Source organism: Octopus bimaculoides, chromosome 10 (assembly GCF_046866305.1).
Source record: "Octopus bimaculoides isolate indiv1 chromosome 10, ASM4686630v1, whole genome shotgun sequence".
Classification (NCBI taxonomy): domain Eukaryota; kingdom Metazoa; phylum Mollusca; class Cephalopoda; order Octopoda; family Octopodidae; genus Octopus; species Octopus bimaculoides.
The window spans coordinates 46,345,358-46,361,787 of record NC_142937.1 but is presented as its reverse complement, the minus strand read 5'-3'; the positions used below and the strand labels follow the sequence as shown (position 1 = coordinate 46,361,787).

At 35.1% G+C, this 16,430-nt stretch overlaps 1 protein-coding gene across 1 annotated transcript in view; it reads left to right on the top strand.

Moving 5' to 3' along the window:
- Window positions 1-16,430, top strand: part of LOC106874129 (serine/threonine-protein kinase PLK1) — a 153,919-nt gene that overhangs the window by 125,517 nt on the left and 11,972 nt on the right. The window contains exons 5-10 of the mRNA XM_014921746.3: window positions 671-766; window positions 1,853-2,128; window positions 3,892-3,979; window positions 5,647-5,737; window positions 9,264-9,338; window positions 13,689-13,863. Of these exons, the coding sequence (XP_014777232.1) occupies window positions 671-766; window positions 1,853-2,128; window positions 3,892-3,979; window positions 5,647-5,737; window positions 9,264-9,338; window positions 13,689-13,863 (801 nt within the window). The remainder of the gene's footprint in view (window positions 1-670; window positions 767-1,852; window positions 2,129-3,891; window positions 3,980-5,646; window positions 5,738-9,263; window positions 9,339-13,688; window positions 13,864-16,430) is intronic.

The following is a 16,430-nucleotide window of genomic DNA, read 5'->3' as shown; positions in this document are numbered from 1 at the left end:
ACCAAGGCTGAAATGAGTTGAGCATGGAATGAAACAACTGGGTGCAGCTAATTGGATGCTAACAATTTGGCATGGCTAACTGAACAATCAAAACTATTTTGGCACTGGAGGCAAATGCACACATGTGAGTGCACACGCAGAAATATACATATACAAAGTAAGAGAAAAATAGATGTGGGGGAGACAAACTGAGACAACCATTAAAGAGAGAGAAATACTAAAACAAGAGAAACATTAAAATGCTTGATGTCAAATAAGTCAGTCAGTTTTGAATCAGCAACACCAAACAGGTGTGACAGCACATCTCATATCGAGATGAGCATGCTCCTCTGAATGTGTAATGTTATTGTGAATGAGTGATGGAACACAAGTGAGGTGTAAGAGAAATTAGCTGTAGTGTGCAAAAGAGGTGACTGCATTTGTTGGAACAGGAGATGTGTATAGAGGATTGTTTTGGTAATAAAATACCAAATGAAGAACCTTAAGAAGTTGAAGACATGGGAAAAATAATAAAACTTATCTCAAGATATTGTACTTCACAAAGAGAAAGGCAAGGAATTACAGGTGGTAAGATTCTGTTTTAGAGAAGACATGACCAACCCATGCAAGTAGAATAAAATGGATGTGTGGTGATGATGATGATATTAACTTTTTTTCTTTCTTGTTTCAGGACAGTTTGTGGAACCCCAAATTACATTGCTCCTGAAGTATTATCCAAAAAGGGACACAGTTATGAAGCAGATATTTGGGCCATAGGTTGTATTTTGTAAGTTTCCATAATGATTAATATCCATATTTCCATATCAATATATGTGAGATTTTTTTTAAGCATTTGGATGCCTTTCCTTGCAATTTCAAGGCAAGATTGGAACCTCCTTGTCACACAGACAAATATAGCAAATATAGTTATGCTTTGCTCAGGTATTCAGTGCAGTGACTGTAGTAAGACTTGAAGTCAAAGCAATAAGATTGATTAATAATCCAGAATGGCTATAAGTCATTATTCTTCAAATTATTCTCAAACTATGTTGGGTACTTCCCCACCTATCTCTCTCCCCCTCCTTGTTGTCAAGAAAGGAGAGAGAGAGAGTTTGCAAAGAATGACAGTAAAATTATCTGATTGAGGGTGGAAAATATAGAGTAAAATTTAGATAGATAAATGAATAAATCATTTTTATATTGGAAGAAGAACATCAAAATTAGGGCAACAAGATTATAGCAAAATAGCATTTCCAAGTTGCTTTGTCTTTCTACTTGTCCCTACCTAGCACAAAATCTTTTAAAAGACTGAATGGTTGTTGTTGTCAAGTAAATATGATCATACATGAACAATCACAGTTATCCTGATAAAAAGAAACACAAGAGGACCATAGAAAGGATGGTTGAGCATCAGCAAAGAACAGACACAGAGAAATTTGGTGGAAAAACAGGGATTGGCTGATGATGACTTAAGGAAAAAGAATGAAAGTAGGCTGCATCTCTTGCAGTGCACCTGCAGCCTCTCTGGGTTACAGATTTCTGACATTGTGATTTTTTGTGGAGCAGATCTATAATCAAAAGTATTTCACCAGTTGCTATCCTATCTTTTATTTCAGACATAGTGTAAAGAATGAAGTCTGACAAACATGGTGGGTGAGTAAGAAAGTAATGCAATTGTTATTCATGATACTTTCTGACTCACTCTTCTATGCTTGCATTGCAGTCATGAGGTCCTAGGTTACATCTCACTGCGTGGCATATATACATATATAAAATATTAATACATACCCTCAGTGCTTTCTATTGTTGTTGTTTCTTATTTGTTTAATTTTTTATTTGTTTCTTTTTTTTTTCCTTTGTTTCTTCCTGTCAGGTATGCATTACTCGTGGGACGACCACCATTTCAAACTTCTACCCTCGTAGAGACCTACTTCCGCATCACAGCCAATACATATACCATTCCAGCAAACATATCTCCAGCAGCAGAAAAACTTATCAGTCGATGTTTACATGCATTGCCATCAATGAGGCCATCACTCGACGAAATTGCTGCTGATGAATTTTTCACCAGTGGTTATATTCCAAAATCATTGCCACCTACCGTCTGTTCATCAGCTCCTAAATTCCCTGATCACCCAAAACCTGCAAGGTACGAAACAAAAAAGTTCTCTTACTTAGAATGTCTCCTATTTTCTGGCATATATGATGCATTCTCATTTTACAAGTCTATTTTGTGGAAAAAATGTTGAGTATGTTTTTGAAGTTATAGGGTATATATTAACTTATGTCATTTGACATAGTATTACCCACAACTTATATATATAGATATATATAAATAAATGTGTATGTGTGTGTGTGTGTGTGTGTACTCAAACATACACACACACACGCACACAAAGGTATGGTTGTATGGCAAGATGTTTACATCTCAACCACGTGGATCTGTGTTCTGTCCCACTGCATGGCATCTTTGGCGAGAAGGTTGACCAAAGCCTTGTGAGTGGATTTGGTTGACAGACAAAAACTGAAAGAAACCTGTCATATATGTGTGTGTGTTTATCTTTGTTTTTGTGTCTGTTTGTACCCCACCACTGCTTGACAACTGGTGCTGGTGTGGCTATGTCCTCCATAACTTAACAGTTCAGCAAAAAAGATAGATAGAATAAGTACTACACTTAAAAAATAAGTCCTGGGGTTGATTCATTCATCTAAAAAATTCTCCAAGGCTCCAGCATGGCCACAGTTTAATGCCTGAAACAAGTAAAAGATATATATATATCACTGTATCAGGAAATTGCCCAGAATATTGGATGTTGTTATATACCACTGGTCACAATGCACTTCCTCGCATTGTTGTAGCCTTCAAATGATGTCACGCTGCTGGTTAGTCAGGCAGGCCAACATTCCCCTTGAACAGATTGATGTGAAATGAAGAACACAATGCACTACCAGTCTGGAAATCGAAATTACAATCTTGCAATCATGTATGCAATACCCTGACCACTGGGCCACATGTTGTCACATATACACATATGTGTATGTGTGTATGTATATACTCAGACATAATATACATACATACACATGTGACTTGCATAATTACTTCAATGTTCTTGGTGCTATAATGTGTAATGTGACACAATTTTAGCTTTGACTATTGAAATACATGTCACCTCTCCTGATAATTAATGATATATTAGCTTCATGACCTTGAATATATTAGTTTCCTTTTAACGAGCACCAATGCCAAAGCTATTAAATAAAGCAAAACTAATTTGGTACTTAGATTAGATTACTGAACACACAATAGTATTCTAATTATTCCAATTAAAATTACGACCACGTTTGTTTAGATTAGCTGTGTGTGTTGTTCTATATGTATATATTTCATACACTTACACACACACACATATATATGCATATATATATATATATATATATATATATATATATATATATATATATATATATATATATATACATATATATATATATATATATATATATATACATATATATATATATATATATATATATATATATATATATATATATATATATATATATATATATATATATATATATATATATATATATATATATATATATATATATATATATATATATATATATATATATATATATATATATACATATACATATATATATATATATATATACATATACATATATATATATATATATATATATATATATATATATATATATATATATATATATATATATATATATATATTATAGCCTACTTGTCCAAGTTTTGACCTTGGCGTGTCTGTCACATGAATTGTGATGTATTTTCTTTCTAGCCAGCAAACAAAAGTTAACATTAAATATAATGATGGCATGTTCTGAGGTGTAGTTTTGTACCATCTTGTCCTTTATTTCTTCTGACAGACCAATGTCTTATGCTGACCTTGAAAACCAAGTTGACAATGTCAAGGTAATTACAAATACATTGCACAATATGAAAGCTGATTGGGAGGTAAATATTATGTTTTTTTTTTAAATCTCATTCCTACCATCTTTGACTCTTAGACTCATGCAATTTAAGTCTCCCTTCATTTTATCATTGTTTCATGTCTCACTTTACACAATCCAAATAATGTTTTTTATTGATTGGCAGATGTAAGCACTGATCAGCAAACAATTTTGTTCACGGGAATTATAAACAATGCCAGTGGCTTGTTTCAACTTAAAGGGACAGGTACTTCTGGCTGACATGATACAACATATTGAAACACCTGTGTCCTAGAATCCCTTGTTTGTAAACTGTGTTATGAACATGCAGTCATCATAAAAGGGAGAAGTTGCTCTCCTATGACACACACAACAGTGGCTTTCATATTTGTATTTGAATCTGCTGGAATGCATTAAGACTGAATATGTAAATCATAGTTTCAGATCTTGCTGTACACAGTGCAAATGACGATTTTGTAAAATCATGTTTTGACTTGTATGTTATATTGATGTTGTTGGATTTTTTCTTCGGCTCTTATGGTACCATCCCATCCATACTAGCATGGAACACAGCCGTTAAATGATGATGATGATGATATATATATATACACACACACACACACACACACACCACACTTACACACTCTCACACATGCATGTACATACTGAAATGATAGTTGGGGTTAAAGTGTGTCTTGTGCCTACAGGCTCATGAGGCTGGTACTTATCTCACTTTCTGAGGTGTTAAGTGATGGAGTGTACAAGACTTCCCCCAACCTAGATGGGATGCTAGCCCATTGCAAAGTTAAACTCCCAGCTGCTATCGATGGTAATCATTTTCAGCTGATCGACTGGACCAGCATGAAATAAAATGCCTTGTTCAAGAATGTAATATGCCACTCAGTCTGGGATTAAACTGAAGACTTTACAATTATGAGCCAGCATAGTAACCACTAAGTCATGGACCTTCATATGAAAGAAGGCTGTATGATATGCATTTTGGTATTTAGTTTCCATTTTTACTTGTTTAAATTCTACCTACATTCCTTTTTATCCCTCCAAAGGTAGTAAAATCCATACTAGACACACAAACATACACTGATTTGAGTAACTATATGACTCCTTTACAAGGATGCGGTTTTATATCAATATAGAGACCATTGTTTGGGGGCCAATAAAGAAACCTCCTCTATATCTCTGTTCAGCATGATAGCAGTGGCCAGCAAAGCCTACTCTGCATTGGGTGATATTAGTAAACACATGTGGAATATGTCCATAAATCTCCTCTTTGGCCTCCTCTCCTTGAAACAGCAATATAATTTATAAAGTCTTTTTTTAGAATAGCAGTATAATCTATCAAGTCATTGGTAGAAAAGTAGTTTAAGGTCATTACTAGAAGAGCAATAACATTTATAAGATCATTGAAGCAATTAGATGAGTTATAAGGTCATTCTTAAACTAACAGATCAAGTCTCTTGCAGTTTAAAACTACTTCCCAATGCAATTCTGAGTTTGAATGACTCCAGGGCCAACTGGGGTTGAACTAATCAACAATGCTGCTCTACAAATCTCTGGCCTCTTGTCAATATGAGAAATTAATTTATATTATGAAAGCCTGTTCATCTTTTACCCAAATATTTTCGGATTGGATTGTATTTTGTTTTATTGATAAATTTTTCAATTCTTTATTAGGTAACTGCACAGAAACAAGAGCACAAGCCTGCCATTAGAGAAACAGTTTGTGATAACTTAGTACCAACATCATCTAATAATCGACACTTCGGTAACATTTACAAATTTCTATTTCATTTCATCTTAAAAGTATTTATATCCTTGTAATATTCTTGTATAACAAAATTAGTGTGCTTGTCTGTGACAATACAATTATAATTACTTTTGTATAGCTGAGAAATCAAGATATGTTTTTTTTAGTTCTTAAGTTTAGAGAGCAACAGTTGACCTGGATGTGTTTTGATACCAATTTTTTTAAATGTTAAAAACAATCATCATCATCGTCATCATTTTCATCATCGTCATCGTTTTCATCATCGTCGTCGTCGTCATCATCATCATCATCCATCATCATCATCATTTTTATTAAGGCAGCAAATTAGCAGAATCATTAGCATATCAGGCAAAAACCTTAGCGGTATTTCGTCTGTCGCTACATTCCGAGTTCAAATTCTGTCGAAATTGACTTTGCTTTTCAACCTTTCAGGGTTAATCAGTTAAGCACCAGTGAAACACTGGGGTTGATGTAATCAACTAGTCCCCTCCTCTCTCAAATTTCAGGCCTTGTGCCTATAGTAGAAAGGATTATTATTATTATTATTATATGTTAGACTTTTGCTTTGTATTCTCACAAGTTGACTTCAAGTCTCACCCAGAGACCTCAAGAGACAACAAATTAGAAGTTCAAGTTTTTATTATTATTATTATCATGAATATATTTGAAACAATTATTAAAATATCCTCACTTCCCTCTCAGCCTTTGGCTGCTGAAGACACTAAAAGTTTCAATACTTAGCTATGAAATTATGTATTTTCATTATTGTTAATGAATTAATAAAGAATTATTTCTAATAATCATAATATATGTGAGATAGTGACTATAAACTTTGCAAGTTGAAGCAAAACTGTCAAAACATGTATCGTTAGTTCATAAGTTTAGAGCAGAACTGTTGTACTTAAAACATTTAGACTTCTTTCAGTCAATGGCTACTGGACAGGAGGTAGAAATTTCTTCAAACATTGAAAATATTGTCTAGTTTTGCTGTTTCTGAATTAACTAATATTTATTTCTAGTGATCCTACTATATGCGAAAAAAGAGACAATGAACTATGTAAATTTTAACCAGGTCATCACAACATACATTCTTAGATGATAAGTTTATCATGCAACAAATGAATGTTTCTCTATAGCATACCCTAACCCTCACAACTTCGCTATCGATTTCCTTGCCAGAATAAACTACTCTTAAGAGTTAAACTATGTTGCATCGTGATGACAACTTCATTCTCAAATTGGCTGCAAAGGCCTTGCCCACTCTATACAATGGAAACAGTTTTTATGTTAAGCAATCTTTGACTGTTGCTATCAGCACCTTGATAGCTAAACTTTTCTCTTGTTCATAGAAAATACAGCGCTGTTGTGAAAGCAGTCTACTTACAGTATTAGGCATTCTGTTACAGACCCTTCAAACAGTAGGCATTCTGTTACAGACCCTTCAAACAGTAACTCTTAGTAAAGATCTAAAATTGTAGTATAGAAGGAACTCTTTCATCCTTCCCCAGACATCCTCTCTTGTGCTGGTAGCATGATAAAATGCATTCCAACTTCCTGCGAAGTTGTTGGTGATAGAAAATGTATGCTGCTGTTAAAAAAAAGAAGACAAAGAAACAGATGAGGAGTGGTTGTATGGTAAGTAGTTTGCTTCCCATCCACACGGTTTCAGGTTCAGTCGCACAGTATGACACCTTGGGCACCCAAACCTGATCAAAGCTTTGTGAGTGGATTTGGTAGACAGAAATTTAAAGAAGCCTATCACATATGTGTGTGCGTGCATGAATATATGTGCAGTGTCTCCTTGCATTAACTTTGTGTAATAGTTCTAAACAAATGTCACTATCATGCAAGTAGTATCCTTCATGTCCAATATTCTGTGGAAACATGTCTAGTCATGGAGAAATATTACCTTACTTGGCAACAAGTGAGGGTTGATAACAGAAAGGTTATCTGGCCATAGAAAATCTGCATCAACAAGTTTCATCTAACGCAGGCAAGCATGGAAAAGTTTGACATTAAAACGAAGATAATAACGATTACACTCACACACACACACACACACACACACACACACACACACACGCACACACACACACATACATACACATAAACACACATACATACATACACATGCATGCATCCACACACACACTTCCAGAATTTTGCAGGGTTTCATAAGGCACATGGCTTAGCCATTGAGGTGTTCGACTCATGATCGTAAGATTGTAGCATCAATTTCTAACCAGGCGATGTATGGTGTTCTCGAGTAAAATACTTCATTTTATGCTGCTCTAGTCCACTCACCTCATAAAAATGAGTAATCCTACGACAGACCAGCGTCCCATCCAGGGAGGTATTTGTATATACCTCCTAGAGAAACTGGGAAACTGGCCGTGTGCTCATTATGGAGTAATGTGGACGAATCAATCAAAAGGCTACGCAGACTCAGTCTCTTTATATTTAGGCTCATCAGCTCAAGAACAAAGAGTAATTCATGTTTATAGATTTACTAAACTTTGAGAAAAAAAATCCTTTTAATGGCAATTTCAGATTGAATGAAATGACTTGAGAAAATCTTTTCTAATTACTTTTAACTTGAGTTTTAATTCTTGGCTTCTTGAATTAGTACAATGTTTCAAATTTGTTTTGGAAAGGAATGTGTTGAATTTAAATCAACCCAAACACATGTTTGTGTAGTTTATTTTATCAGTAGCAGTGGTTCTGGTGGATGTTGGCCTTAAATTAAATCAGGGGATTTTTAGGTGGGATGGGTGTCAGGATTTCAAAAAAAAGGAAGCAGACAAACTGCCATATTCGATACAAGTAAGATGGTTTGAAAGCTTTTAAAACTTGTCCAAAATCCATGGGGAATCATCATCGTCACCACTACCACCACTATCATCGCCACTACCATCACCATCATCATCACCACCACCATCATCACCACCTCCATCACCATCATCACAACTACCACCATCATCATTTAAGACCCACTTTTTCATGCTACCATGGTCAGATGGAATTTGTTGAGGCAGATTTTCTTCAGCATCTCCATTATAAAAGTAATGGCAATTATTTCCAGTCTTCCAGGAAAAACGTACCTGGCCATGGGGAAACATTACCTTGCTTGGAAACAGGTAAGGTTTGGCAACAAAAAAGGCATTCAGCTGTAGAAAAACTGCCTCAAAAAGTTCTGTCTGACCTAAGCAAGCATGGATACTGAATCAGTCCAAGGTGATGGTAGAAGATACTTGCCTAAGGTGTCACACAGTGGGACTAAACCCAAAACCATGTAGTTGGGAAGCTAACTGCTTAACCACACAGCCATACCTGCACCACAAGGCTGCAATAAATGTTTCAAAATATTCAGTTCAGATTTCCATTATCCTGGGGTCAGTAAGATAAGACTTTCAGTAACATATTTTATTCAATTCTATCAACTACTTTGCATTTCAGCAAAAATTGACTCTTACTCAATGAAAAGTAATCCCTAAATAGTGTTTTTCTATTTTTTTTCTTTCAGATCTCTCATCCTTCAGTTTGAATGCAACAGTTTTATTAGAAGTCTTAGAAAGTTGCATTGAAAGTCCCATCAAAGGTGAATAGTTTGTTTGTTTATTTATTTATTTTTGATTTATTATTATTATTTTCCTTGTAGCTTTTTACATTCTGAGTTCAAATTCTGCTGAGCTTCATTTTGCCTTTCACCCTTTTAAGGTTGATAAAAAAAAGTATCATTCAAGTACTGAGGCTGATTTAATCAAATATACTTCAGGCCTTGTGCCTATAGTAGAAAGGATTATCATTATTATCATTATTTTGGTTTGGCTCAGGTTTGGTCTTATTCCTAGTAGGAATTATGTGGCTAGTGGGCTACTAGCCGTAACCTTAGGTATCCACAAGTTTTCGGCAGTCTTTCAAATGCTTAGAGCCCTCCTGATAAGCCTTGCTGTCCCTAAAAGACAATATTATAATTATTATTATTACTACTACTACTACTACTACTACTACTACTACTACTACTACTACTACTACTACTACTACTACTACTATTATTATTTCTTTTTATCACAGCTTTATTGGAACTCCTGGAATCTTGCATGTATAGCGGGCTTGCTACCTGCAGCCATGCTATGCATTCTTTTCAGCTATCTAATACTTTCCTGATTATTCTGGCCATGCCAGGGAGGCAAACCTTTTGTAACAGTTCTACTGGGCACTCTATTCCAATTTCCTTTATATTCCTCTTGATGCCTTCTGATACTGTCCCTAAGGTTCCAACAATAATTGGCACTATCTTCACCTTCTTCATTCTCTATAGTCGGACCATTTCATGCTTAAGGGGATTGTATCTCTTTATCTTTATGCCTTCCTTCTTGACTATTCATGGTCAAAGGAGCACGAAACATCAACTATATAGCACATTTGGTGCATCTTGTCAATCACTACTAAGTCCAGTCTGTTATGCTCTAGCACCTGATCTGTTTGGATTGGGAAATCCCAGAGGATTTCGCTAGTCTCCCACTCCGTCACTCTCTACGGTTTGTGCTCATACCACGTCTTGCCTCTCTCTAACCCCCACTTTTTGCACAGTTTCCAATGTAACACTTTTTCTACCTGATCATGTCGCCACAACTTGTGCCTTTAGTAGAAAGGATTGTTATTGTTGTCGTTGCTGTTGCTGCTGCTGCTGCATGCTGCAGCAGCAAGCTGGCAGAATCATTAGCATGCTGGACAAAATGTTTAGCAGCATTTCTGGCATCTTTACGTTCTGAGTTCAGATGCTGTCATGGTCAACTTTGCCTTTCATCCTTTCAGGGTCAATAAAAAGTAACAGTTGAGCACTGGTGTTGATGTAATTTACTTGCCCTTCCCCTAAACTTGCTGGCTTTTTGCCAAAATATGAAAGAATTATTATTATTATTATTATTATTACTATTGTTCAGTAGTTTTATTTTTATAACGTGCTTTCACTTCACTACCGAGCGCAGCTCTGTGTGCCTTGGGTATGTGCTGTGGTTTGCTGTGGTGCTCTTATGCTTACTGTATTGAAAGTGTTTTGCGTAGGATGTGTGCAGTGCCCAGTAGTGCAATTTTCTGTATGTTATATATATTTGTGAGTCCTGGTGTTTTTGTTATGTATTTGTCTGAATATTTTTCTATTATACCTAAGGCACCTACTATGATAGGAATTGTTTCTGTTTTTAGATTCCACATTCGAGTTACCTCTATTTCCAGGTCTTTGTATTTTGAAAGCTTTTCCATTTCTTTTAGAGAAACGTTGTCATCTGCTGGTATTGAAACATCAATTAGAAGGCATTTTTTTCCTTCATGATCTTTGACAACTATATCTGGTCTATTTTCCTTAATTTCTCTATCTGTGTGTATTGGCATATCCCAGAGTATAGTTGCTTTCTCGTTTTCTGTGACCTTTTCTGGCGTGTGTTTATACCATCTTTTTTCTGTTGTTATTCCATAGTGTTGGCATAGTTTCCAGTGTATATAGATCCCAGCTCTGTCGTGTCTGTGAATATATTCCTTCTTAGCCAGGACTGGGCAGCCAGATATAATATGATTTATTGTTTCTTGTCGATCTCCACATATTCTACAGTTACTTGTTATGTTTCTTTTCATTATATGTTTTTGGTAATTTCTGGTGGGGAGGCTTTGGTCTTGTGCAGCAATTAAAAATCCTTCAGTCTCTGCTTATTATTATTATTATTATTGTTCAGTAGTTTTATTTTTATAACGTGCTTTCACTTCACTACCGAGCGCAGCTCTGTGCGCCTTGGGTATGTGCTGTGGTTTGCTGTGGTGCTCTTATGTTTACTGTATTGAAAGTGTTTTGCGTAGAATGTGTGCAGTACCCAGTAGTGCAATTTTCTGAATGTTATATATATTTGTAAGTCCTGGTGTTTTTGTTATGTATTTGTCTGAATATTTTTCTATTATACCTAAGGCACCTACTATGATAGGAATTGTTTCTGTTTTTAGATTCCACATTCGAGTTATCTCTATTTCCAGGTCTTTGTATTTTGAAAGTTTTTCCATTTCTTTTAGAGAAACGTTGTCATCTGCTGGTATTGAAACATCAATTAGAAAGCATTTTTTTTCTTCATGATCTTTGACAACTATATCTGGTCTATTTTCCTTAATTTCTCTAACTGTGTGTATTGGCATATCCCAGAGTATGGTTGCTTTCTCGTTTTCTGTGACCTTTTCTGGCGTGTGTTTATACCATCTTTTTTCTGTTGTTATTCCATAGTGTTGGCATAGCTTCCAGTGTATATAGGTCCCAGCTCTGTCGTGTCTGTGAATATATTCCTTCTTAGCCAGGACTGGGCAGCCAGAGATAATATGATTTATTGTTTCTTGTCGATCTCCACATATTCTACAGTTACTTGTTATATTTCTTTTCATTATGTGTTTTTGGTAATTTCTGGTGGGGAGGCTCTGGTCTTGTGCAGCAATTACAAATCCTTCAGTCTCTGCTTTGAGTCCTGAGCTTCTCAGCCATTGCTGGGATTTTTCTCTGTCTATTTCTTTCGCATTTAGTTTAGCCCAGTATTTACCATGTAGGGGCTTTTCTTGCCATCGTTTTATCATGGTCCGTTGCTGTTCTAGTTTTAGTTTGGATTTCATTTGTTTTATAGCTTTTGTTGTTTCTTCTTCTTCTTCTTCTTCTTCTTCTTCTTCTTCTTCTTCTTCTTCTTCTTCTTCTTCTTCTTCTTCTTATTTGTTAGGTAGATTGATTTCTTGTTTGTATTTGTCAGCTTCCTTAAATACTGAAAACAGTTTTTTGTTTTGCTCGTGTTTTGTGGCTATTTGTATTAGTTTTCCTTGCTTCTGGAGTAGGTATTTTTGCAGTCCTATGGTGGTTATTTTATAATAGTTTTCTAACTGTATAAGACCCCTGCCACCTTCTGTGCGTTGTATATATATAGCCTTTCTATGTCAGATTTTGGGTGGTGCATCCTATATCCTGTCATTATTTTTCTTGTTTTCCTGTCTATTTTACATAGTTCATTTAGTGTCCAGTTAAGGATGTTGTAGCTGTAGCTTATAACTGGGACAGCTAAAGTGTTGATACCCATTATCTTGTTTTTAGCATTGAGCTCTGTTTTTAGTATTGATCTAACTTGTCTATAGTACTCTTTCTTTATTTTTTCTTTCATTTGTGTATGTTGTATCCTATCTAGTTCATTGACTCCTAAATACTTATATGGTTGGCTTTCATCTAGTTCTCTTATTTCATTGGCTTTATCTAGTGTTATATTGCTACTTTTAACTAATTTTCCTCTTTTCAGGGTTGCTTTGGCACATTTTTCTAATCCGAATTTCATATCTATTTCCTTGGTAAAGCCGTGTACTGTCTGTAGTTTATTATTATTATTATTATTATTATTATTATTATTATTATTATTATTATTATTTTTGTTTTATGAAGACTGATGAGACCCTTCACAAAGGTAAATTCACACTCAAAAGAGCACAATGTGATATATATGTGAAACACAGACTGACTTTGTTTATTGAACCAAACAATAATTTAACAGCATGTCTCTCTACTTCAAGTTCAAAATGAAAAGGAGAGGGAGGGAAAGAGAGAATGAGAGAAACATTAAAATATCTGATGTGAAATAAATCATTGTCAAATCAGCAATGCCAAAATGTCTTGTACACTCTATATATGTATCTATACATATATCTTTCTTTGGCAAATGATGGAAACATTCAGAAGAAAGCTGAAATGTAGAAGATTCTCTATAAAAATATCTTGTGTGATATTTACTCTGCTGAGTTAGAAAATTTTCTATTCACTCTCACCATCAGATATACAGTGGACCAATGATTTGTCTCTTGGAATTGTGTGGGCATTTTTCATTTCTGTACTTTTTTTTTTAATGAATCAACTTGAAGTAAGTGTTTACTGTAATTTCTTCTGCAGAAACAATATCAGAGGATCATATCTCTTCAATTCATCTGAACTCTCAGGATGTAGTTTGGGTTACCAAGTGGGTGGACTACACGAATAAATATGGTTTCGGCTTCCAGCTATCTGACAATTCTATTGGAGTGTTTTTCAATGACACTTCACGAATTGTCATTGCACCAGACCAAAGGTAATTACATTCATTATATTTAAATGTTTAGTAAAAAAAAAAATTTTTTATTAAAATAAACAGCAGATCTCATTGTAAAAGATTTTAAAAAATGGGAATTTCTTTCATTTATTTCATAACAGTAAATGAGACAATTTACTTGCAAATAGTTTTAGTTAGAGGGCTTCATAGTTTTAATGATAACAGTTAGAGGGCTTCTTTTTTCCTTTTTATCGACATCATCATTGTGTGGGAAATTTCATTGTTAAGACAAGTGCGAGATAAAATGTAATCATTTTCATCATATTAATTGTTATTTTAAAATAAGATAAATTCATTCTTCTTGTAATTCTTCTTTGAGACATATATAGCTTGACACTTTGGTCATTAACTTCTGTAACACTTATGTGTATGTGTCTTATACGGATGTGTTGCTTGTACAACAGCTAACCTTCTTTCTCATGAAAGAGCTACATCTATATACATTCAGTTTGCTAAAAATAGTAGCCGTTGCCTTCCATCCTTTCAGGCTCAATAAAATAAGTTCCAGTTGGGCCCTGGGGTCAATGTAATCAACTTAACCTCTCTCCCAGGATTGCTGGCCCTGCATCAAAATTTGAAACCAATATATCATCCCACTTTGCTTTAAGTTTAACCTCATGGTTTGATGTTACTGTATGGTGTTATCTTTATTCTGAGTGGAGTAATAGCATTCATTAATTGGTAGTTGTTATTGCTGCTGTTGTTCATGATGGCAGTGGGGTTGATGGGAGTACTGTTGTTACAGTTTAGCCACTGGTCAAACTTCATTGAACATTGGCTGTCACCATACCATCTTTAGATAGTGTTTCCTTCCTTTTGTAAAACAGTGGGATGTGAATTAAGGCTGATTTGCTTGTTACTTCAAGCAAGCCAAGCAACCATTCTGGAGGTTCAATCTATTATACAAATTTGCTGCTGTTGCTGTTGTTTTTACGTAGCAACACCAACCTCTGCTCAAGTGGACATCTGGCATTTTGAGAACTCATCAAACATTTAGTGGTAGTCAACTCAGAAGACTTTGGCCAGCTTGGAGTTATGGGAGAAGAGACTTGCCCAAGGTGCTACACAGTGGAATCAAACCAAAACACTTTGTTGCAAAGCGAATTTTTTTAACCTAGCAGCCATACCTGTGGCATGTAAGAAGGAAATATTTATTTCATTGGCACAAAACTCTGTGTTTGAGAAGAAAAGTTATCTTCGGGGTAGTACTGGTTATCAATTAAACTTAATCATTATCTATCATTAGTTTTACTTAATCAATCTAGGAAAGAATAAAAACTTTTCAAGAATTGAACTCAGGATCATCATCATCATCATTATCATCATCATCATTTTTTAATGTCCACTTTTCTATGCTTGCATGAGTCAAACAGCATTTGTTGAGACACATTTTCTACATCTTTCCTCTTGTTAACCCTCATCTGGTTCCAAGTAAGGTAACATTTCCCCATGACCAGACAGGTTTTCGCAGAAGATTGGAAATGAAGGACACCACTTGCATGATGATGACATTTGTTTATGACTATCATGCAATGCTAAGTCAAAGAAACACACACACATATATATATAAAACAGGGCTATAGTAGAAGATACTTGCCCAAGGTGCCATAGAGTGGGACTGAATCTGAAACCATGTAGCTGGGAAGCAAACTTCTTATCACACAGCCATGCTGTTGAACATAATGTGCCAGCTATACCGAGCTGTCTGAGAGAAAATTTAAGTAATCCTCTGATTATAGAATATTAAATGTAATCCCTTATTGCGTAACATCTGCATGAATTAGGACTGTTCAAGCAGAGCTGACCTGGAAGGGACACAATGTAGTGAATCTGCTCGCATCAGAACCTTGTCAGTACTGCAATATAGAAAAACTTCAACACGCTGCATAATTAAATATATTTTCCGAAACAGAATCATGGAAAATAAAGTAACTTGAGTAAAGTTGTGATTTAGTTGAAGACTTTCTGATTGAAAGAAAAACAAAGAACATTTAAAACTAATACAACCAGATACAAATCTTGAATCAGGCCATAATAATTCTTTCTACTAGAGGCACAAGGCTTGAAATTTGGAGTAAAGTGGTTAGTCAATTACATCAACCCTAGTGCTTAACTGGCACTTATTTCATTGACCCCTAAAGAATAAGGGGATAGGTCAACTTTGGTAGAACTTGAACTCAGAATATAAAGACAGATGAAATGTCACGAAGCATTTTCTTTGGTATGCTTAATGATTCTGTGAGCTTACTACCTTAAGTCTAGGTGTAATAATCCTTTCTACTATAGGCACAAGGCCTGAAATTTTAGTAGAGGGTGCTAGTCAATCACATGAAGCCCAGTGCTTGACATGTACTTATTTTATTGACCTTGAAAGGATGAAAGGCAAAACGGATCTTGGCAGAATTTGAACTCAGAATGTAAAGACTGGCGAAATGCCGCTTATCATTTTGCCCAGTATGCTAACAATTCTGCCAGCTTGCTGCCTTAAGTCTACGTGTAATCATGGTTTCAAATTTTGCCACAAGGGTAGCAATTTGGGTTGGGGG